Below are 23,032 nucleotides of genomic sequence, written 5' to 3'. Positions count from 1 at the left end.
GTATTACAATATATCGGAAAATTCGAAATAACCAACATGAAAATGGGTCAAAATTTTGATCAACGTTAAATTGAAAATTTTGAATGCAGTTTTTCACAGAATTGAATCACAAATCTTTAGAGGTATGCCACTTTGGAATCGGATTAAATTTGGTAAAGTTATGGACTCTAGAAAACCAATTTTGAGTCACTGTATTACAATATATCGGAAAATTCGAAATAACCAACATGAAAATGGGTCAAAATTTTGATCAACCTTAAATTGAAAATTTTGAATGCAGGTTTTTAGAGAATTGAACCACAAGTCTTTAGAGGTATGCCACTTTGGAATCGGATTAAATTTGGTAAAGTTATGGACTCTTGAAGACCAATTTTGAGTCACTGTATTACAATATATCGGAAAATTCGAAATAACCAACATGAAAATGGGTCAAAATTTTGATCAACGTTAAATTGAAAATTTTGAATGCAGTTTTTCAGAGAATTGAATCACAAATCTTTAGAGGTATGCCACTTTGGAATCGGATTAAATTTGGTAAAGTTATGGACTCTAGAAAACCAATTTTGAGTCACTGTATTACAATATATCGGAAAATTCGAAATAACCAACATGAAAATGGGTCAAAATTTTGATCAACGTTAAATTGAAAATTTTGAATGCAGGTTTTTAGAGAATTGAACCACAAGTCTTTAGAGGTATGCCACTTTGGAATCGGATTAAATTTGGTAAAGTTATGGACTCTAGAAAACTAATTTTGAGTCACTGTATTACAATATATCGGAAAATTCGAAATAACCAACATGAAAATGGGTCAAAATTTTGATCAACCTTAAATTGAAAATTTTGAATGCAGGTTTTTAGAGAATTGAACCACAAGTCTTTAGAGGTATGCCACTTTGGAATCGGATTAAATTTGGTAAAGTTATGGACTCTTGAAGACCAATTTTGAGTCACTGTATTACAATATATCGGAAAATTCGAAATAACCAACATGAAAATGGGACAAAATTTTGATCAACGTTAAATTGAAAATTTTGAATGCAGGTTTTTAGAGAATTGAACCACAAGTCTTTAGAGGTATGCCACTTTGGAATCGGATTAAATTTGGTAAAGTTATGGACTCTTGAAGACCAATTTTGAGTCACTGTATTACAATATATCGGAAAATTCGAAATAACCAACATGAAAATGGGTCAAAATTTTGATCAACCTTAAATTGAAAATTTTGAATGCAGTTTTTCAGAGAATTGAATCACAAATCTTTAGAGGTATGCCACTTTGGAATCGGATTAAATTTGGTAAAGTTATGGACTCTTGAAGACCAATTTTGAGTCACTGTATTACAATATATCGGAAAATTCGAAATAACCAACATGAAAATGGGACAAAATTTTGATCAACGTTAAATTGAAAATTTTGAATGCAGGTTTTTAGAGAATTGAACCACAAGTCTTTAGAGGTATGCCACTTTGGAATCGGATTAAATTTGGTAAAGTTATGGACTCTTGAAGACCAATTTTGAGTCACTGTATTACAATATATCGGAAAATTCGAAATAACCAACATGAAAATGGGTCAAAATTTTGATCAACCTTAAATTGAAAATTTTGAATGCAGTTTTTCAGAGAATTGAATCACAAATCTTTAGAGGTATGCCACTTTGGAATCGGATTAAATTTGGTAAAGTTATGGACTCTAGAAGACCAATTTTGAGTCACTGTATTACAATATATCGGAAAATTGGAAATAACCAACATGAAAATGGGTCAAAATTCTGATCAACGTTAAATTAAAAATTTTGAATGTAGTTTTTTAGAGAATTGAACCACAAGTCTTTAGAGGTATGCCACTTTGGAATCGGATTAAATTTGGTAAAGTTATGGACTCTAGAAGACCAATTTTGAGTCACTGTATTACAATATATCGGAAAATTAGAAATAACCAACATGAAAATGGGTCAAAATTTTGATCAACGTTAAATTGAAAATTTTGAATGCAGTTTTTTAGAGAATTGAACCACAAGTCTTTAGAGGTATGCCACTTTGGAATCGGATTAAATTTGGTAAAGTTATGGACTCTAGAAAACCAATTTTGAGTCACTGTATTACAATATATCGGAAAATTAGAAATAACCAACATGAAAATGGGTCAAAATTTTGATCAAAGTTAAATTGAAAATTTTGAATGCAGTTTTTTAGAGAATTGAACCACAAGTCTTTAGAGGTATGCCACTTTGGAATCGGATTAAATTTGGTAAAGTTATGGACTCTAGAAAACCAATTTTGAGTCACTGTATTACAATATATCGGAAAATTCGAAATAACCAACATGAAAATGGGTCAAAATTTTGATCAACGTTAAATTGAAAATTTTGAATGCAGTTTTTTAGAGAATTGAACCACAAGTCTTTAGAGGTATGCCACTTTGAAATCGGATTAAATTTGGTAAAGTATGGACTCTAGAAGTCCAATTTTGGGTCACTCTATTACAAGACTTCTGAAAATTAGAAATAACTAACATGAAAATGGGTCAAAATTTTGATCAACGTTAAATTTAAAATTTTGAATGCAGATTTTCAGAGAATCGAATTGCAAGTCTTTAGAGGTATGTCACTTTGGAATCGGATTAAATTTGGTAAAGTTACAGACTCTAGAAGTCCAATTGGAAGTCACTCTTTTCCAAGACTATGCTGATGGATAATATATATTACATTACATTATGGGGTCGGAAATGTCTTCTTCACTGCGTTGCAAACTTTTGACTGAAATTATAATACCATCTGCAAGGGTAAAAAAAGCCAATGAACTTTACCTTTTTGATTGCAAGTGCTAGCCACTCATAAAATTCAGTTTTTATAAATTCGTTATCAGCAAGAAGTGCTAAACTTCACAGTTAATAACTATATCAATATTTGCAAGGGTATGGCCAATTTCGACGTCTGACTGTTAAAGTCCTTGAATTTAGTCCTCACATTCCGACCCTTGTTTGTATCCTTTTAGCTTAAATTTCAAATTTCCGTCACGTTGCCTTTAATGCCACCCGAAACATATCCAGCTACATGGTCGTAAAAAAAAGCAGCAAATGTTCGACTCAAGTGAAGTGATGCAAACTATGAACCCAAGGACGGAATTATGGAAAGGAGCGGATGGAGCTGGTCTGACCTAAGTGAACCTCTTTGTTTGGCTGAGTTTTGAGTAATGCCGCGATGACAGGCATTCAATGTGATTTGGGTCTCGAAAACTTTTAGCGCTCACACTGCGTATACGTATTGAGACCGACAAATGGTATTGGCCCTAATTCGAGGACTCTGCCAATGAATCGAATTGACATGAAGTGAGAGGGAAGATTTTTAGCTGAAAAGTCAATTCAGTGAGATGGGAAAAGCTGGCAAATTGACTTTGTGTGGAGGATTGGTAGTCAGGTTTTTATCATTTAATATTTATGCTGAGTAATGGTCGTTTCGTAATGTCCTTTTTGTGGCCCAAGCAAACACTTCATTTCCCACTCCTCGTGCAACTCCCTTTTCTTAAATAAAATTACCACTTCGGAAAATAAGGGAATCGGCAAATGAAATCCCCTCGAAATAAAGTACAATTATCAATGCCCGTTGGTCCCATTAGACAATTTATATGCAAACGTCAGACGGCTAGACATTCGATGCTAATGAATGCCAGCACGCACCAATAAAACAGCGAAAATTCGTCGGTAAAAAAAGGAACAACAATTGAATAAAGTGAGAACGGTAAAAACAATAAATAAACGCAATATAAAGTTCAAAAGCCACCACCTGAGGCCCTTTGCCAAAAGGTGTGCATCCAAAATGGACAATAAATAAGATTGCTGGTCTGAAATTGGGTGCTAAGGCAAACCACTTTTATGTTTAAATATTCAAAAGAGGATATCAAGGGGTATATCACATTGAGGGATTTGAATAATATATTTGTAGTAACCATTTCTGTGATATCTGTGAATGTGTTAACCTATTTGAAATTTCAATCTGAATTTATTATTTATAATAAAAATAGCCACCATTTATGGTAGAACTTTGTAAAGCAATAATATTACGGAAAATGAGTGTGACCAAAGTACATTTATATATATTACGCTATTGATGTGGACGTTCTTACTGTTTTATGGTATATTTTAGGATCACAACAGCTAAAAACTCATTTATCACAAATATTCTTAATCTCATTCTTGCCAAACAGTAGGTATCAAGCCTTCAAATCATTATTTTTCAGAAAAAACATTAATTTGTGTATATTTTTTTATCCTTGACTCAGGTAAATTGGCTCGCAGAGCGGAGCTGAACAATGCCAAATCTTTCGACATATCCATAAATTAACCTTCAACCTTAAAGCATTTACCAAAATAAAGAAAATCAGCGGAGAGCACAATTTTCGGCAAAAACTGGACCACCGAAACAAAAAAAAAGGCAGGGAGAAACGGCACGCGTTGTGGAGGACCGAAGAAATCCACTCCAGAAATTTGGGGGAGATGTATATAGATACCCTAGTGGGGTCGCCGAGTGGGTGTATTGGGTGGGTGGTGTATGTTGTGTGTACTTATGTACACAGACATCTGGAGAAAACCTCGAATATTGTTTATTGTTTACTCTGTGCACTCAACACTCAACGCCTTGTTGAAAATCACCCAATCGTATCAAAGAAAGAGATGCTAAGTGTTCCCCGGAACGGCAAACAAGACATCCATTTAACCGGAAAAATGGCAAGGCTTCTTTTAATTTTAATAATTCCAACATATATTTATAGTATAGGGGACAGTCCGACCAATTAGCAAACTTACTTGACAAATAGGAGCTCTAAGAGCTCAACAAAGGACTGAAATGTAATGGTAAACTTGGCAACCACCTCTTTCTTTCATCCTTTTTCCCTGTTTCCAACTCAGTGGCATTTCAAAAGGGGTTAAATTACTCGGAATTTAAGACATACAACAGATAGAGAATCGCGTTTGAGCAGAAGCACACTATTGCCGAGACAATAACTAAAGTTGGAAACCTATTTGAAAATCAATTCCTGGAATTTACTTCATACAAAGGTTATTTCGATTGATAGTCATGTGATGCAATGTAAGTAGGGACGAATTGTGATAGCCTAAGATATTTGTGGTCCCCAATATTAAATCACTGATTTCCTAGGCGTAATATTAATTACACACTGCTGTCGTTTCTGTAGAGACTCAGTAGGAAGCCGACTAATGAGACAAATCCCTTTGTTCCGGGAAATAATGCCGATGACGGAAACCAATCATTGAAACTGAGGGATACTTTAAGTCCTTGCCGCCTGGTTAATTATCTCCGAGCGGCTGACGACATTAATTTTGGCCTGTCTGATGTCTAATGCCCAAATTTAAGACACATAAATTGGGATTTATTTGGGGGGCCAGCCCGAGTCATTTGGCAGGACTTGTGTGTAAGTACCAGCGTCATGCAAGCATTGTGTATTTAATATAGACTCTGCCTCTGGTAATTTGCGATAATGAAGTCTTGGATGGCCAAAGCAGGTTTGCTGGACAGCCTGGTGCTTTATGCATTATTAAAATGCCGCATGCCGTGCCGTTAGACTCGATATATTAAAAAATACCCAGCAGAGATGTCCCCTCATGCTGGTATCTTTAGGATCTGCGATGCTGACGCCATTGTATGGGGCAAAAAAATGGCATTTTCCATTCCCGAATTGCGTGTATTTTTTTCGGCTACTTTTTTATCCACGTTTAATTTATTCTTTTATTTCCAGAGCGTGTTGCTTTGATGTGTCCACAATGAAGGCGCCACAACTCGCACTCACAATAAATACAATTTAGGCATTCCACGAGCAACCACATGAACTGGGATCCATGTATCCTCCGTTCAGTATGGTTTAGCTTTCCGGGTGGTGCGGTCTGTGCATCAATTTCCTATTGTGGTGGGATTTCCGCCCGCAGATTGATATTTCGTGTTCGCCTCACTTGCCATTTGGCCCGAAAAGTTGGCCAAAGACACCCACACAAATACCCCAGAGCATCGGATGCCCATCCCAACAAGACTTCATAAATTATGCATATGATCAATTAAATACAGAACATTTAACAACAGGCAAGTGCGGTTTGGGACCCTTTTGTTGTGTCCGTTTGTGGATGGCCACCCACAAATATTTGGCCGACATTCATAAAAGGCATATTGGGCATTCCGAGCAATGACCATTGGTTTATCCTTTCATGCACTAAATGTATAAAGTTTCATGAGAAATTTTGACAAATTAAAGTTCAGTTTAATTAAATTATTGAGTCACATTCTTCAGGTATTTTGATAGTAGTAATAATTATTGATTTCAAAATTATTTCATTTTGGTAACATAAGCACCCTTTAAGCCAAATTGTTTCGCAAAATCTCTTATTTCAAAGGAATTTATTGTGAAAAGAAATTTTTCCCATACTGTTTCAACTTAATCGCCTTAAAAAAACTTTCTTCCCTTTTACTAAAAAAAGGGGTTGCTATTAAATACAACAAGTTTTTGTCCATACTTTTTAATACCTTTTGAAAAACCCTTTGTTCTTTTTTTATTACCCAGGTATAATGTACAATCTATACAACGAATAATAAATGTTCTGTTGCATAATACAGAATTTAATGTCATTTAAAGGACTTTTTATAAACATTTTTACCAATAGAAACATAGTGAAGAGATTAACCTGACACTGTTCATTTTTTAACTTGACTTAACTTGATTGAGTACTTTAATCTTTAAAAAAATTATATCTTTGTATACAACAAGTTCAGATGAGAGGGAAGCATGCGATTTTTCCTTTTTATTTTCTTGAGCCGGATACAAAAACTGCTCTTCATTTATTAAACGTCAACACGGCTTCAGTTGTTGCAAATTAAAAATTCATATTCCCGTTGAGAGAAGACTTTTTTTCTGGAAATAATTAAAATACGCAGAGAAAATAAACTCTGCCTCAATTTTGTATAGAATTCTTTTGGTTCCAAGAGGGTCATTAAACTTAAATTGATGGCAAATAAGCGATTGGGCATTTTCGTGATAAAGAGTTCACGATGATCAACAAAAACTACCCAAAGCAAACTTTACCAAGAAGCCAATTACGACCCAAAAAATGTCGAAAAAAATTAATTAGGTATGCCACAAGGAGTATCAATTGAACCAAAAACGATTTCTGAAAATCGGGCACTTAACATAAAATAGCAAAGCATACCGTTTTTATACAGATATTTTATCACAAAATCAAATTACAAGGAAGTTTCTCATTTACATAAAATAATAGTTGTTATTGTTAATTTTTTCCAAAAATTATTATTATTCCAGAAAATATGTGTTTTTCTATGTTAAGTCACACATCAAATTCCGACATTAATTCAAAATAAACTGCATTTGTATTTTTACTGATGAAATTCATAAGCGTAAACAATAGAAATTACTATATTTTTGATTGTTTTTAATTTGTATACCCATTTCATTAATTGCTTGCTTTTTTTCCAGCCAATTAATATAAATTTGGGTAATAATAACACTCACATTTGCGTTGTATTTCGCAAGTTTATTTGTTTGGAATGTATTTGTTTATATTTTACCACATAAGCACTTTTATAATTGAACAAACAAACAGATAATGTGTGTTTTTTTTACACTTTTTTTTTTTATTTTTCACTTAGTTATTGACGGTCTATATATTTGATCCGCTGTATTTTGTCCGCTTTCTGATCCTTTCACGCGCTCTGTAATTTGCCGACTGCAAGTGAAATTCAGTCAGACGAAGTTGATTTGGCGCCAAAGTGCTCGGCACTTCGAATTTCCCCTCCTTCCAGTTTTCGAACTGTTTTCGAACTGGAACTGGAAGGGTTCTAGCCGGCAAACAACGCCTGCGCAATATATACAATATTGTAAACAAAACCAGCTGTTTTGTGCATAACACATATATCACTTTTCATTGACAATGGCATATAATATATATGTATATATAGTGCGAGTGTGGGGGTTAAGTCTGAACATAAGGATGAGTGATGCGATTAGAGTGAGCTCTAATAAATATAAATGATTTGTAAAATTTCTACAAAGAAAAAACAAAACAGAAAGAAACATTTTATTGAAAGTCGTTGAAGCATTCCGCATTTCTTCTCATATGGAATTAAATTGAAGGGGGTGGTGTTGGGTGAAGGTACGGAAAACAAGGCTCAAGGCCACGCCTTTTGCTTGTCACGCCGCCTGAGAATTCGCACAGCTGTCAACCAAAGTTCCATCCACTTGACACCTCCAATGTTTTCAGATTTTTCTCATTTTCGCCTTAATTTCCTTTCACGACGCATTATTTCAGCCCTTCGACACCACGCGTTACGGCTTGAACAGCTTTTGACTGGGCCCACAGTGTCTGCCCCAAATGATTCGAAGACAATAATGGCCAACTCAGTGCGGTGACACCTTAATTTATACGGGTTCGGTGAGACCCATCCGTTTAGCTCATGAGTTCATACAAAAATGTTTAAATCTGCCGTTCCATAAAGGTCTTTAAATATTTGAGACTAATTACAATAGTAAAGATAATTTTGGATGTGTGAAATTTGCCTATTTCTAAAATATAATGGCATTTTTTAACTAATAAACTTCATTGTATAAAAAAAGCTTAATTGATAAATAACAAGAAAGGAAAGCTAACTTCGGGCGGAACCGAAGTTGATATACCCTTGCAGAATACTCTGTAAATTATATTCTCCAAAATTATTCATATGATGCATTCTTAATACTCATAAAAAATCCCAACTTCCTAACTTTAAAAACACCAAAGTTATGACATTTCCAATCGTTCAGTTATATGTCAGCTATAGGATATAATCGGCCGATCCTTATGAAATTTGGTAGGTCGGATTGGCTGGCCAAATATAACACCCATAGAAAATGCCGACTTCCTAACTTTACAATCACCAAAGTTATGGCATTTCCGATCAATCAGTTATATGGCAGCTATAGGATATAGTCGGCCGATCCTTATGAAATTCGGCATGTCGGATTGATTAGCCAAATATAAAACCCATAGAAAATCCCAACATTCTAACTTTACAAACACCAAAGTTATGGCATTTCCGATCAATCAGTTATATGGAAGCTATAGGATATAGTCGGCCGATCCTTATGAAATTCGGCATGTCGGATTGATTAGCCAAATACAAAACCCATAGAAAATTACAACTTCCTAACTTTACAAACACCAAAGTTATGGCATTTCCGATCGTTCAGTTATATGGCAGCTATAGGATATAGTCGGCCGATCCCGGCCGTTCCGACTTATATACTGCGTGCAAAGGAAAGAAGGGTGTGTGCAAAGTTTCAATTCGATATCTTTAAAACTGAGAGACTAGTTCGCGTAGAAACAGACAGACGGACAGACAGACGGACAGACGGACAGACGGACAGACGGACAGACGGACAGACGGACAGACGGACATGGCTATATCAACTCAGGAGGTGATCCTGATCAAGAATATATATACTTTATAAAAAATATATAAAAAAGGGGGTTAATATAAAAAGAAAATCACAAAATTAGTTGTGGTTTCCGTTACTCCACGCATTTCCGCTTCTCTATTAGTTCAAATTTTGTGTTGCATACTTTCAGGCAGAAACAAGTTTTTGATTTAAGTGAGTAACTGTCTAGATTAAAATAATGTATTATCATAAGCAAAACAGATAAAACTTTTGTGTTTACTTTATAACTTATCTAGTTGCATTAATCTGATAATAAAATCTTATCAAGTCTTTTGTAACTGGCACTTAAGCGCATTGATAAGACGTTTCTCTTAACCTAAAAGCCCGTTTCTCTTAGCTTCTCACTGGCAGCGAGAAAATCAACAAAAAAGGTAAACAGAAAAGTTGAAAGCAAACGTTGAATTGAAACGGAAAGCAGGGCGAATTGAAAGCCCGTATCCCCGCTCTTCGTGGCTCATTTTGGCGCCGAAAGAGCGCTCATTTCGAGTGGGGAGACCCCAAGCGCTCTTTGTGTTTTGGGGGCCTAACGGATTTTCGCTGACTCTGTTTGTCCGTGAACGCCGACGTCGACGCACGCCTCTCGTTTTTCGCGCGCTTCTCGCAATTCTCGGTAAATGCGCAAAAAAGCCAGCAACAAATTCAAATCAAATCGCAACGCAACGCATGGTGAATACATGCCTGTATTTTATAAATAGATCAGCGGAGCCATAAAAAGCATATATTAAGCAAATCTAGAAAGAAAAAAAAGAATAAGAAAAGTGATTAGTTGATAAGGAATACTGTTTTCTGAAAGAATTTGCCGCGCGCGCGAATTAGTTTCGAATATTGCGTATACGCACGGTCGGCCAAATAAAACAAATCGAAATCAAACAACCAATAAAACAAGGGAACACAAAAGCACACATTTTGGCAAAAGCAGCATATCAGAAACACCAATAAACATTTCCTAGTATTTACAACGAAACGAGGGAATACCCTATGTATGGATTTAGATAGCACATTTACAGCAATCAAGGATACAGAGCCTTTGGAAGGATAGCCGCAAGGATGCCAGCCAGCGGGTTGCAATCTCCACCAGGTCGACGACAGGCTAACGGCATATCAGGATAAAAGAACCAGGGACTTGGACATGGCTCCTCTATTTGTCTAGTGGGCAAATACCAGCGAACCGGGAACCAGGCCACACACCCGCACACCCACTCACACACACCCACATACACACGCTCGGACAAACAAGGACGTTTGTCATTGTGTGCGTCAAGGACGCTGACACACGTACATGCTTACAAAGTATCGCAGTGGTTGTTGTAGTTGTTGTGCCATACAAACAAGCCAGTGTCGCAAAGTGGGCGTGCCAGCTGGGCGGCCTCTGATTAAATATACATCAGTCAAGCGCAAGGATCCCAATTTCCAGCAGTTGTCCCATGTAAAAGGACACGGGACAAGGAAAAGCGCAAAGCAGGACACCAACTTATAAGCAGAAAAATGGCGCGACGCAAGGGCAGCGGTCGAGGCAGTAAGTAGATTTTCTTGTTAATTATTTAAATCAAACTATAGCTGGAAAATGTGCAAGCGAAATTCTGGGAATTTCCGTTAACATCTCAAGGATTTCCAGTTACTTTGGTAACTTTTCATGAAGTTCGAATGACAATAAATGTCTACTTCAAAGCTAATTTTCGGAATTCAGAATTAAGACCTTTAGAACAGGCACCTTAAACTCTTAGCACTAAAAAAATTCTCAGATTGTTCTGGCGCCTTACTACCTATCTGCAAATTTATTTAAAGTCAAATTTCTTGTTGTATAAAACCCACTTAAAAGTCCAAATACAGAATGCAGACTGGCAATTTAAGCTAAGCCTATTAAATACTCAAAGAGTTCTTCTTTTGAAGGTTACAAATTCTAGCTGATATGGGAAGCAAAGCCTCAATTTGTATTTCATATATAGTTTCCAGTCTAATAGCTTCAAAAACTGACTCTATTTTTGAAAAAGCAAAATGGGACATAAGCTCTCAAAGTACCAACTCAAGTACTAGAATTTTGCAGCCCAGCTCAAGGACGTCAAGTTTTACAGCTGCCATATGGTAAGACACTAATGTCCCTATCTACCAGGCTTTCATCTCTATCTCTTTCTCTCTTTCACTTCCAAGCAAAAGAATCTTGTCAAGTGCAGCGAATTTTGTTGTCGTGGCTCAAAGGAAAAAATATAATTAAGGAAATAGTATTCAGCCACGCCCCCACTTGAAACCTTTGGCTGTATCTGTATCTATAAGATACATTTTTTGCATTATTATTTGTGCCACGACTGCTTTTACACACTTGCTCAACGAGCGAGATGGCAGAGGGGAGGTGCGAGAGGGAGAGCATGCATAAAACATGAAACAACAGCGTCAGTAGTCACTTTTCATTGCATTGCGCCCACGCCCCCATGCCCACCTCCCCTCTCCCCCCTCCCCTCTGGCTTACAACCCCTTATCATTTCATTTCAGTTGCGTTGGCGCGCGCGCTGAAAAATGTTGGGGATTCCCTTACGTAATCCCCGAGCGCACACAAAAGGCAAGCAAACAAACAAACAAACAGACACACACATATACACACCACTTACTCGCGGGCAAACAAAACAAAAACACAAACGAAATGGGCAAAAGAAAGAGGCAAAGGCAGAAACGGAAAAACAGAAAACGGGGAAAACAGAAAAACATAAAACAGACGCAAACAAGGCAGCTTGTTTGCCAGCCAGTCGGAGTCGCCCCATGTAAAATGGCCTGAAAATCAAGCTCAGCCAGCGTCATGAACTTTTGCGCCGCTCACCCGCTCAACAGGCATCTCACAGATACAAAGATACTCAGATACACGTACAAAAAATGTAGCAACAATCTTATTACTTATCGAAAAATAAAGCAACGGGACAAATTTGAAGCTACATTTGAAATTATAAAACTTCATATTTAATAATATTCACTTTGATTATTTTAATATATTTTAGATACTATTAATTATGATTTATTCTATTTTAATATATTTTTGGTTTATATAAATTTAAATATACATTTAATTTTTTACATTATTTGGATCAAAGATCAAAGTAATTGTTTTATCTTCAAAACTATTTTGTAAATTAAATCCTGAAACACTTACATATCGACTTAATATTTCCTTTAATTTTTTTCTGTGTACAAACACGCAGTTACTTGGGCATCCACAGTCGCAGTCACAGAAATTTTGCGTCACGCGGCCTGTTAGTCAAGTTGTTCGGCTGCTGTTACTCATGCTACAGTTTGAACCTATTAAAACGCCAGATACTTTGTTGTATGCCTTCTTCACCATCCTCCCTCCCTCAGATACTTTTGCCAAATGAGATACAAGTGTGCTGCCTGCCTTTTGATATATGCCAAGTATTCCTCGTTGGGCGGATACAGTGCACATTCCCAGCATTCAATACCTGATAAAGTGTGGGCGAATTTCATTTCTATCACTGCTGTCGAGAGAACTATGTATAAAGTTGTATACTGTTAATCTTAAAGAAATACAAAATACGAATATAAATAGGAAATATTTTATTTTATAATATATAAACTTATAAAGCTATATTATGGCAATAATTTTGTTGGTAATTGTCTGTACTTAAATACCAGTTTAACAGCATTTAATATTTTTGAATTGCAATTAGCAGTACAATTATTAGTTATACTTAAAAAATACAGATAATTAATTAAAACAACATCCGTTTTTTGACGTTGTTCTGAGCAATAATATTAATAATTAAATAATATTTACATTATTTAATATTATGTTGTGATACCAGATCAAAACATTATTAATATTTTTAAATATTCTCAAATGAACTATTAAGGAACCATACTTATAGATGAGCCAAAAATAAAATCCCAAATAAATTTAGATCTTAATGTTTGTTGAATAGTAATTAAATTTTGAAAGTAGATCACCAGGTATCTAAGCACCTAAATGTTTACATTTCTCATCAGTATTGTCAATTTTTAACGCTTGTAGTATCTACAAGTATCAATAACTTTTTAAAGATTTAAAGAATATATTTCTGTTAAGAAGGGATAAGTAGGAAGTCACCTAGAGCTGCCACTGTAGCAGGCGCAACATGTTCAAAGAGCTTGGCTACGCCTTGACTTCAAGCTGCCGATGGGTTTTGGCTTTGGTTTTGGTTTGTGGGCGACTATGGGCATGGTTTTCGAGTTTGAGCTTTGAGGTTGGGGAGTTGGGCTGAAACACTTAAGCTGGCTTTGGCTTTGTCTTTGTCTTTGTCTTTTGCCTTTGCGTTGCCAGTGACTTCGTGGCTGTAATCTCCTTTCGCCTTCGTCTAACGACGTCAAAATTAAAATAGACTTTGCTTTGGGTTCTCGGCACTGTGTTCGCATCGCCTTTGCCTTGGCTGTGGGCCATTGTGCGGATAATTTATGGCGGGGGAGTCCAGAGCGGGAAATCCCACCCACTCCCTGCGGCTGGCATTTCCCCGCACTTTTATTTCAGAGTATTTTCATTCCATCGCTACCTTTGTTTCTGTTTCCCTTTGGCAACTTTGCTTTGGCCCGTTCGCATTCCATTTCCATTTCGAATGAATAAAACAAGAAAAAAAAGGCTTTTAGTTTGCGTAGTTTTTGCCTTTCAGAGGGGTTGATTTTTCATTTAACTCGGGGAAAGGAAATGAGTTGGGAAAGGGGTTTTTGGGGTTGGAGTCCTTAAGTGCTAGGTAACTGCCTATGTAGGTCTAGGTGTGGCCATAATGGAGCCCGTTTCCATTTGTTGATTGCTCTGATTCCGTTTGAAATGCGGAATTAGGTGCTTAAAGTCAAGCTATATTTAGCCTAAACTAAAATTAGGATTTCAATATAAACCTTGGCGAAGGGTTGGTTGTTAATGAAATCATAGAACTTAAAGACTTTAATTAATTTAAATCAATGATTAAATATACAATGAAGTTATTAAATAAAAGGATTTGTATATTTAAAGATAATGTATTTATAATTATAATATACAAGAACCTACAAGGAGTACATACTTCATATATTTTATTTATATTTAATAGTCTTTGTAACACTTCCTAAACAACCTCTTGACTTTATCCATTAACTAACCTCGGCTAAGCTAATTTATTTTATAAAAATCTGCCACATGGCACGCAACAATTCGTAAGCGAATACAATTTCCTGAGTCACAGTTTACCCATTCTGCCAAATTGGTTAGCCTCCCCCCCATTTTTTTTTTGTGGGCCACATCCATATCATAGCCGTAAACAAACACTCCACTCCAACTTTTCCGGGGACGCCTTTTAAGCAACTGTTGTGGGCAGCCACGCCCAGAAAATTCTCTCTCCTGCCATTTTAGCCGCCCACCGCACCCCTCGTCCACTAAAAAGGTCATGGCAGAAAGAAAAGCAACAAAAGACCCAAAATAACAAAAAGGAAAACAAGGAAACGAAAATAAAAGGAAAATAAATAAACGTAAAATGAAATCCAGGCCCCAACTTTACCTATGAGTTTAAGCCAAAATAAAACCCCATACCTGTAGAGAAAGGACCTGCCACACAGAGAGAAAAATACGTATATATAAGGCAATAACAAACAGAAAAAAATAAAAACAAGAAATTAAGGGAAAAGTTGGCAACTGGAATAAAAAAACGCAGAAACACAAGGCGAAAAGACAAGTGTTTGTGTGTGTGTGTGTAAGCAAACCTCTTCATCACCCAAATACATGCACACCGCACACACACTCACACACACACACTTACACACACTCAAGGCAAGTCTATGAAAGCGCAGGGCTTCCCCAAATGATAAAGTTTTATTTGCTTTTGCGGGCGCACATTGGATTTTTCCTTTTCCTTTTCTTTTTTTTTGTACTTTGTGGGGCAGCAGAGGCAGCGACGTCGACGCCGACGCCGGCAGCTCTCCACCATAATAAAACGAGCATTGAACGATGATGATGAAGATGATGGGGGTGATGGTGGGTGTTGGATAATGGGGATGATGACGTTGCCGAGGCGGTCGTCAGTTAGTTGCCACAGAAAGGCGAACATTAAACCAAGTCAACCGAGTCCAAGTCCGCCCACTGGGGAATTCCCAGGAAAAAAGCGACCTGAAGATACCCCACAATCGAGTCTGATTTAATAGCCTCATCCCTATTGTTTCTATTCCCCAAAATATTAATCAAACATATGTTCTATATCAAACTTGAAAAAAAATTAAAAACTTTTTAACAAATCACTTCTTGTTAAAATGTTTTTTTGATTCCTGTTAAAATATCTTAAAATATTATTGGTAGGATTGCTTATCTATAACAAAAGCTCAGTATTATATCGAAAATATATATCATCAATATCAAAATGCTAAAAAATGTACATTAATATTGTACGACGCGATAGGGATTGATTCTATGTCGATATTTTCAGCTATATCTGATTTTTGGAATGCTTATACAAGACCATCAAAATATGTTTTTATTTTAATAATTTATATAATAGATATTTCATAGATTACCAAAAATGAATAAATAACCACCCAAGTTAAGCCCTACTTACAGTTACTTAAGTATACAATATAGCCCATTTTATGGAACACTCCTGCTGGGTAGCGACAAGTTTAACACAAATGAGTAGGCAACCAACGAAAGAGATAGAACGACAAGGGGTGAAAGAGAGGGCAAGAGGTGGAAATGGTGGAAAATGGGGGTGTGACAAGGAAACGTGAGCTTGGCCCCCTTAACAACCCGATGTGTCACGGGTAGCGAGCCTTGTTGGCTATGGCCAATGTGAACTCATGTTACACTGAAAAAAAAGGTGGTCTATTAGCATATTAGGTCCCCATTCTCATCTTTATATTTGTTTGTTTTATAACTAAGTGATCTAAATAAGTTATAAGAGATGTAAAGTGACATAAAAACTCTTATTTGTATTAACTGAAATTCAATGAAATAAATGGTCGTATATATTATTTACAGGGATTTTACTAAACTATTCATTACTTTGCCAGCTATGATTTTCATGTTATTAATGCTAGAATTCTAAGTACAGGTATTCGATATATTATTCAAAAGTACTTACTTTATTTTTATGAAATATAAAGTAAAATCAAAAATGTTCTCACAATGTTTTATACCATAGTAAGATTTTTTTTTAATCAAATTAATTAACAATCTTGATAAGTAATTTCGGTCAGTGTACTAAGTTGTTGCTGGGGCTGAAAGCAGTTCAGCAGCAACAACAAGAGCCACAGCAACAGTGAGTGAGTGACGGCAACGACCGTGAAAGGCCATTTGCCTTCCACTCCAAACCCTCCCGCCCCATTTTGCACCCACAATGGGTGTGTTTGTGAGTGTGGCAAGGATAACCTAATACAATTTTTGTTTTTGTTGCCTAAGGACGTGCCGGAATTCGTCCGTGTATCTCTCGATTGCTTCGTCATGGCGTGGTGGAGGTTGAGGCTATAGATGGGTGCAAGTGGGTGTAGATATGGGTGTGGATGTGGGGTGTGGGTGTGGGTGGTCCGACCTTTTATACTCGCATCTCGAACGGGGGGCCAAGTGGCGTTTCCTACGTCAGATGCCTAGATTTGCGGCCCTTTCTGTTGGAACAGCTGGTTGGAAAATATTTCCCTTGTAATTGAAGTGCATAATTTGAAAAATATTCCCATTCTTCGGGGAAATGGAGCAAGGGCTGCGGTTGAATGGTCAGCAGTTATTAAAGCCCAAGCCCTGCTTAATTAATGCTGCGAATTTTCAATGAAATTTTAAGCAGCCAAAATGTGTAAATAATTTCTAACTATTAAGCATTCTCAAAGGACTGACAGGCAAATTATTATAACAAACACTAATTAATGTGCAAAGCTTAGTCAGGGGATCATGAACAGAGATTTCGGTTTCTATCTGACTGGCTTTCCACAAAATGTTCATTTAATAAAAATTAATGTTCATATATATATGTATAGAGTTCTAGAAATTTGCAATTAGGTGCTTGATTTTATGCGTGAAGCCAACTGTTTATTTTCGTAGCTTCCGATAACCTATTCATCATACAAACATAGGTCAATGCTAAATGCGGTCAATGCGTTCCTTGTTTATTTGAAGTGACACCCAAAACATATTTTGCAAGATTATGTTGATAGCAATTAATTTGTTGTGGCAGGAAATTCTAATATGACTTAAGGCTTTTTACTTCAATTAGAATTGGTTTTATTAGAACTATAATAGAACATTATGCAGGTTGTAAATAGAGATCTTACATTTTATGATAATAGCGTAATACTTCAAAAATAGCTTTAAACTTTTTCATAAGAATTTTTATTAAAATAAAAAAAGGTGTTTAGAGGATTCTTTATTTTTATGCGTTATACATCTGGCTTTTATGTGTTATATGCTCTTTCCAAAAGTTCAGCCAAGTTCACTTATCTTATAAAACAAACAAAGGTTCAGCAATTCAAATACCTAAATTTTTGGCCAAATCAGCTGCCCAAATAGTCACTCTAAAATAGAACGAAACGCAAAGGTAAAAACATTTTTTGAAAAACTAAAGCGAAATATTCGGGCAACAACACCATTTAGTCGCCTCAAGTGTCACTGCAAAGAATAAAAAAAAAAAACACCAATTTTTTATGATATTTATTTCGTTTTTATTTTCTTCTAATTTCTGTTTGTCTACGCAAACTCACACAAACACAGGCACTTAAAAAACGAACGTGTTGAATTTAGGTTTCCAAAAACAAACACAACGCAAATATGCAAAGTCAGAGAAGAGCAACAATAAAAAAAGAATCAACACAAAAAAAATATAAAGAGTAAAGAAAATAAAGGCAGGCATCACGTCATACCGGTTTCAGTTTAATTCAGCGTCGTCAGCTCGACTTGGCCAACGTTTAGGCATATTGTTGCCGCGGTGCTTGTTTGTGTTGCTGCTGTGCTGTTGCTGTTGCTGTTGCTGTTGTGCTGTTGCTGCTGCTGCTGCTGCTGCTGCCCCGAAAGCGAAGGAAAACCGAACCAGAAATATGGGGGAAGCTCACGAAAGAATAAATACGACAATACAAACACAAGACCCAAAGTCCGGCACAACAAGAGACAAACACGCGCGCACATTGGCTTTGCGACTAGAACTACGGATTGCCTCAAAATTGGTAGGGGGAGGGGAAGGGGTTTGCAGGGGGGCAAAGTGACGCGACTGTGGCTGCAACCGACCAGCCAAGTGGTTGCAGTTGCTTGCCTTCTGCACAGAGAAAAATCCTTTAAGTTAACGGATAAAATATTAAAAAAAGCAACACAAAAACAGATATATCCAAAATGATTATTATCAATCATTAGTTTAATTGATTTCATTTTCAATATTTGTAGTATTCTGTAATAGTACGCTAATTAAATGATTAACCCTAATATTAACAGTTTGAAGTCAAGAAAACTTATTGGTTCTTGTTTAGCTAAAAAGTATGGTTAAAAAATCTCAAGAGATTTAAAATTGTCCAATATTCTATCCAAAGAACATTATTCTTAACTCTTTTAAAATGACTTTGAGTCATTTAAGATTTATTTGATATATATAATCGCAAATAAATATCTTTTCTACCCATTCTTTAACTTACAATCTAAGCATTCTCAGACTGTATAAAATACCCATATTTTAAATACAATTAGACCAACTTTTTCTGTGTGCCTGCCTTACAATGCACTTATAAAACCACAATTCTGGCACTGTTAACCTGTTTCGGCGTCACTCGTTTTGCGGTGGTGCTGCGATAGCTTGGCTAAGACTTCATTAAATCGCTCTCGATGTTGCGGTGGTGCTGGTGGAGCTTTCAGTGGTGCTGCCGCCGCACCCACTCGTCCAACAAGCCCAAATGTTAGCACACAGAACCGCCGGAGTGACAGGCGGTGGTGCATTGTTGTTGGCCGGATGATTCACCTGACGGCTGAATATGAGTATTTCTATCAAGTTTCTCGCTCACCATACTACCGCTCGCTCGCCTTTTGGCCATTTCAAACGGGTTTTATATCATCTCTGCCTTTATTTCGCTCGGCTCTATCTTACTCACCACTCGAGCTAACTTCAAATTATCGCAGCACATTTCTTGGAATTTCGTTTTTGGCCCGGTGGGTGATTAATCGTAGTAATCAATACATTATCAGCACGTATCAATTTAATTTGTAGCCGGGCCCAGAATGTCTCAAATGCACATTTGTTGTTTGCCTACGTTGATTTGGGGCCTGGAAATCTCTAACTAATTGCATTTGCAATTGCTATTCACTTTGAACTCGCCCACATGGTTGACACAAGGTGGAAATGAGAAATCAGGAATTCTCAAGCAAACTCTGACGTCAATATAAGCTGAAAAGTCAATTTGCTAAATTAGAATTAGAAATCTACAGTTTCAAATGTAGGTATTTAAAGCAATATATGGTTTTCAGATCTTTAAAACATATGCAAACTTAAATATGATAAGAAGGATGAAAAATATCTATCTTACCTTTATTAATTTTAAACCTACGAAATCCATAGGTAAATATATATACAATATTTACACAATACATTGACAACATAAAATGAAAAACTTAACATCCTGCCCCTGAAAACCAAAGAGATTATTATAATAATGAAACATAAATTCCCACACATGCAAGCCCCATCGAACTGAAATTCGCAGAATATCGAAAAGGTGATTTCCGATAAAAAGTTAAGTGCCCCCAAAAGCTTAAAAGACAAACAAAAGCCAGCCCCCGAGCAAGTTCAAACACTCCATCCAGATGGGTACCTTAAATATGATTATGTTGCAGTAGAACAGGCCGAAAGAAAGAGATAGAGAGGTAGGGGGAGAGGGAGATAGAGAGACCGAGACAGGTAAACAAGGTTACTACGTCAGGTAGTCCCTTTTCGAAGAAGTTTCCTAGGGGCCAGAATCAGACACAGCCACAACCACGAAGGCAACCACTCAACGCCTAAAAGCGCAAAACAATAAACAACCCAAGATCACAAGGAGCGAGACAGAGCAGGATATATGGATTCAGAAAGAGAGGGAGACACTGCCATAGTGTAGTGGAGACAGAGACAGGTTTACTAGCTCGTCAGGAACAAAAGGGTTCTCCACATGACCGAAGACAGAGCGATGTGAAGAGGGTCGCAACTCTTAAGTTCAAATTCGAGCATCATCGATAGCACCAACTATATGCACTGTAAAAAAGTTATTTCCAATAAAAATTTAGTGTTCTGGGTCTCAGAAATGAAATGAAAAATTTAGATTTCAATCCATATGCAATATAATTTATGGTGGTTTTAAGCCTATGGATATTTCGGTGCTTTTTTAGAATATCTATTTACATTTATTTTATTAATAAGCTAAATAATTTAAATAAATTTTAAAAATTGTTTTTCTTTCAGATCTTAATTTTAAATCTGGTATTTATTGACTTTATTATTTAAAAAAGCAGAACTAGAAAATGATCTCACAATTGATATTTGTATTTGGCATGTGGTTTCGCTTATGTTAGTTTTTTATTTGTCTTCTATCTGTATCTTGTTTTTGCATCTGTTGCTTGTGAATCTGTTATTCCTATCTATATCTTGTATCTTTTATCTATATTTCCTTTGAAATATCACTGTTGCTTAGAAAGTGACAAACTTGACAATGAATCATTTGGGAGTTCATCATACATATGTTCAACAAGAACTATAAATAGGTATGAATGACGATTGATATGAAGCTGATCCCGTTCCAGGTATTTTTTCCGGTGTGACATTGATCGGCTGCGTTGTGCCTGTTTTGGGTTAAAGACCCATGCACGGAGTCTCCCTGTACCTTGTGCAATCCCCCTGCCAACGGCCAACGTCACCATCTCCAACTGCGACTGTCTGGCGACGATGTCGTCTTGTTGTCTGGCGACGGCGGCGTTTTCAAAGCGAAACGGTCCCTGGATGCAATTGGAAATACTCGTAAAGTGTTAACCTGGAACGGGGGAACTCTTTGGATAACCAATATACGAGTATATTCCGCTTAACTTTGAATCACTCGTAACAGAAATATTATTCTTTCCGATGAAAAATGAGCCCCGGCATAAGTTTTCCTATGTAAAGTACTTGCCCCAGAGCTTTCAGCTAACAGGATTCTGGGAAAATATATTTTAAGTGAGGGGGAGGGGGGGGGACAACGAAAGACAATGTAGGGGGGCAGAAATTCATTTTGCAAGGAAAACTTTATATTAAACGACAGACAGAACCAGAGCCGTCAAATTGTTCTCTTTCCGTCTTTCTCTTTTTTGAACCATCCCTCTCTTTCGCGCCGTGGGCCATTTATTGAAGGAAGTCACGTTACGAATGTGGCACGTAGTGCGCCCAGCACGTCGTTCACGTCGGTGAGGCGCCAGCATTTAGAATTCTGTTTATAGACCGCTCCACGCACAGCCATCTCGCTCTCTTTGTCTCTCTCTCTCTCTCTCTCTCACTATCTGTCTCTGTCACACTCGCAGCTTCATCGCCCCCATGCCCCACGCCCCCTTTTTGCGACAAGCTCGTGCTGCAGATACAATCGGAGTGAGAAAGCGAATGACAGAGAACCGAAAAGTAAAGCAACGTCAAGTGCTACGCGTATCTTACAGATACAGTGAAATGTCTGCTGGTATTACCGAAATATGAGCTATTAAATCTATTAAATATTATCTAAAAATATCCTTTTTAAAAAGGATTTCAAAAAGTTAATTTTTGATATTTAACAGACAATAATTTAAAGCCCCTTGCTAATTTCGCGAGTTCTTTAGCTTCAAGATTATTCTTATTTCATAAAATATATTATCATTTTAATTTTATAAGTTGTATTATTACGCTTCTTTAATATCTTAAAGGCATTTACCATACAAAGTTTAACTCCCGAATTCTTAAGCATCAATGACAACGAAATATGGTTTGAACAAATATACCTAATTAAAATTTTCTTTATTTGTGATGTTCGATGAGAAATAAGAAGAAATTGTTCAAATTAGACAGTTTTCACTGTACCAAAACCAGCAGACATTGTAAAAGGTGTGGAGGCAGTTGATTGAGGATTGTCGCACACACACACACACACAAGCACTCATTCCCAATTGTACACTCACACTAAAGCAGACAGATTTCGTTTTTGCGCCTTTTTCTTGTTGAACACGAAAGTTGGCAGCTGTTGCCGCTGCCAGGATGCTCCGAAGTTCGAACTTAGCAGCAACAGATACTTTTCTTTTTCGCTGGGACCTGTATCTTTGTATCTTTGCCGGGCAGCAGATTCATATACACACACATATAAATGGGAAGATACACACGGACGGCAACAATGTTACCATGGCTATGACGTAGCCGTTGCTGGGTGCCTGTGCGATTTTAGTCCAAGTCTTCGGCTCTGCTTCTCGCTGGTGAGCTGTAATTTATGTTAACGCAGATCGAGAAATAAATCTTTATTTATTTTTCCTCGACTTGTTGTGGCTTTTATTTTGTATTTTCGCTCAAACCGAAGGACGCGATAAATTTCTGCACAGCAGGGCGAGCCTGAAATTGCGATTGGGTTGCTCCGAT

The 23,032-nt window shown here is 36.8% G+C and overlaps 2 protein-coding genes across 2 annotated transcripts in view; one reads left to right on the top strand and one right to left on the bottom strand.

Annotated features, from left to right (window-relative positions):
• The window catches only part of LOC108053642 (G-protein coupled receptor dmsr-1), a 42,707-nt gene extending 34,975 nt beyond the window's left edge, over nt 1–7,732 (bottom strand). Inside the window, exon 1 of the mRNA XM_017136354.2 lies at nt 7,533–7,732. The gene's annotated coding sequence lies outside the window, so the exon portion shown is untranslated. The remainder of the gene's footprint in view (nt 1–7,532) is intronic.
• A 2,322-nt stretch (nt 7,733–10,054) lies between these two features.
• Nucleotides 10,055–23,032, top strand: part of LOC108053636 (pneumococcal serine-rich repeat protein) — a 47,379-nt gene continuing 34,401 nt past the window's right edge. Inside the window, exon 1 of the mRNA XM_017136340.2 lies at nt 10,055–11,010. Within this exon, the coding sequence (XP_016991829.1) occupies nt 10,980–11,010 (31 nt within the window). The 5' untranslated portion in view covers nt 10,055–10,979. The remainder of the gene's footprint in view (nt 11,011–23,032) is intronic.

Source organism: Drosophila rhopaloa, unplaced genomic scaffold, assembly GCF_018152115.1.
Source record: "Drosophila rhopaloa isolate 14029-0021.01 unplaced genomic scaffold, ASM1815211v1 contig_115, whole genome shotgun sequence".
In the NCBI taxonomy this organism is placed as follows: Eukaryota; Metazoa; Arthropoda; class Insecta; order Diptera; family Drosophilidae; genus Drosophila; species Drosophila rhopaloa.
Note: the sequence above shows the minus strand (reverse complement) of the source record. Positions and strands in the feature narration are given on the sequence as shown.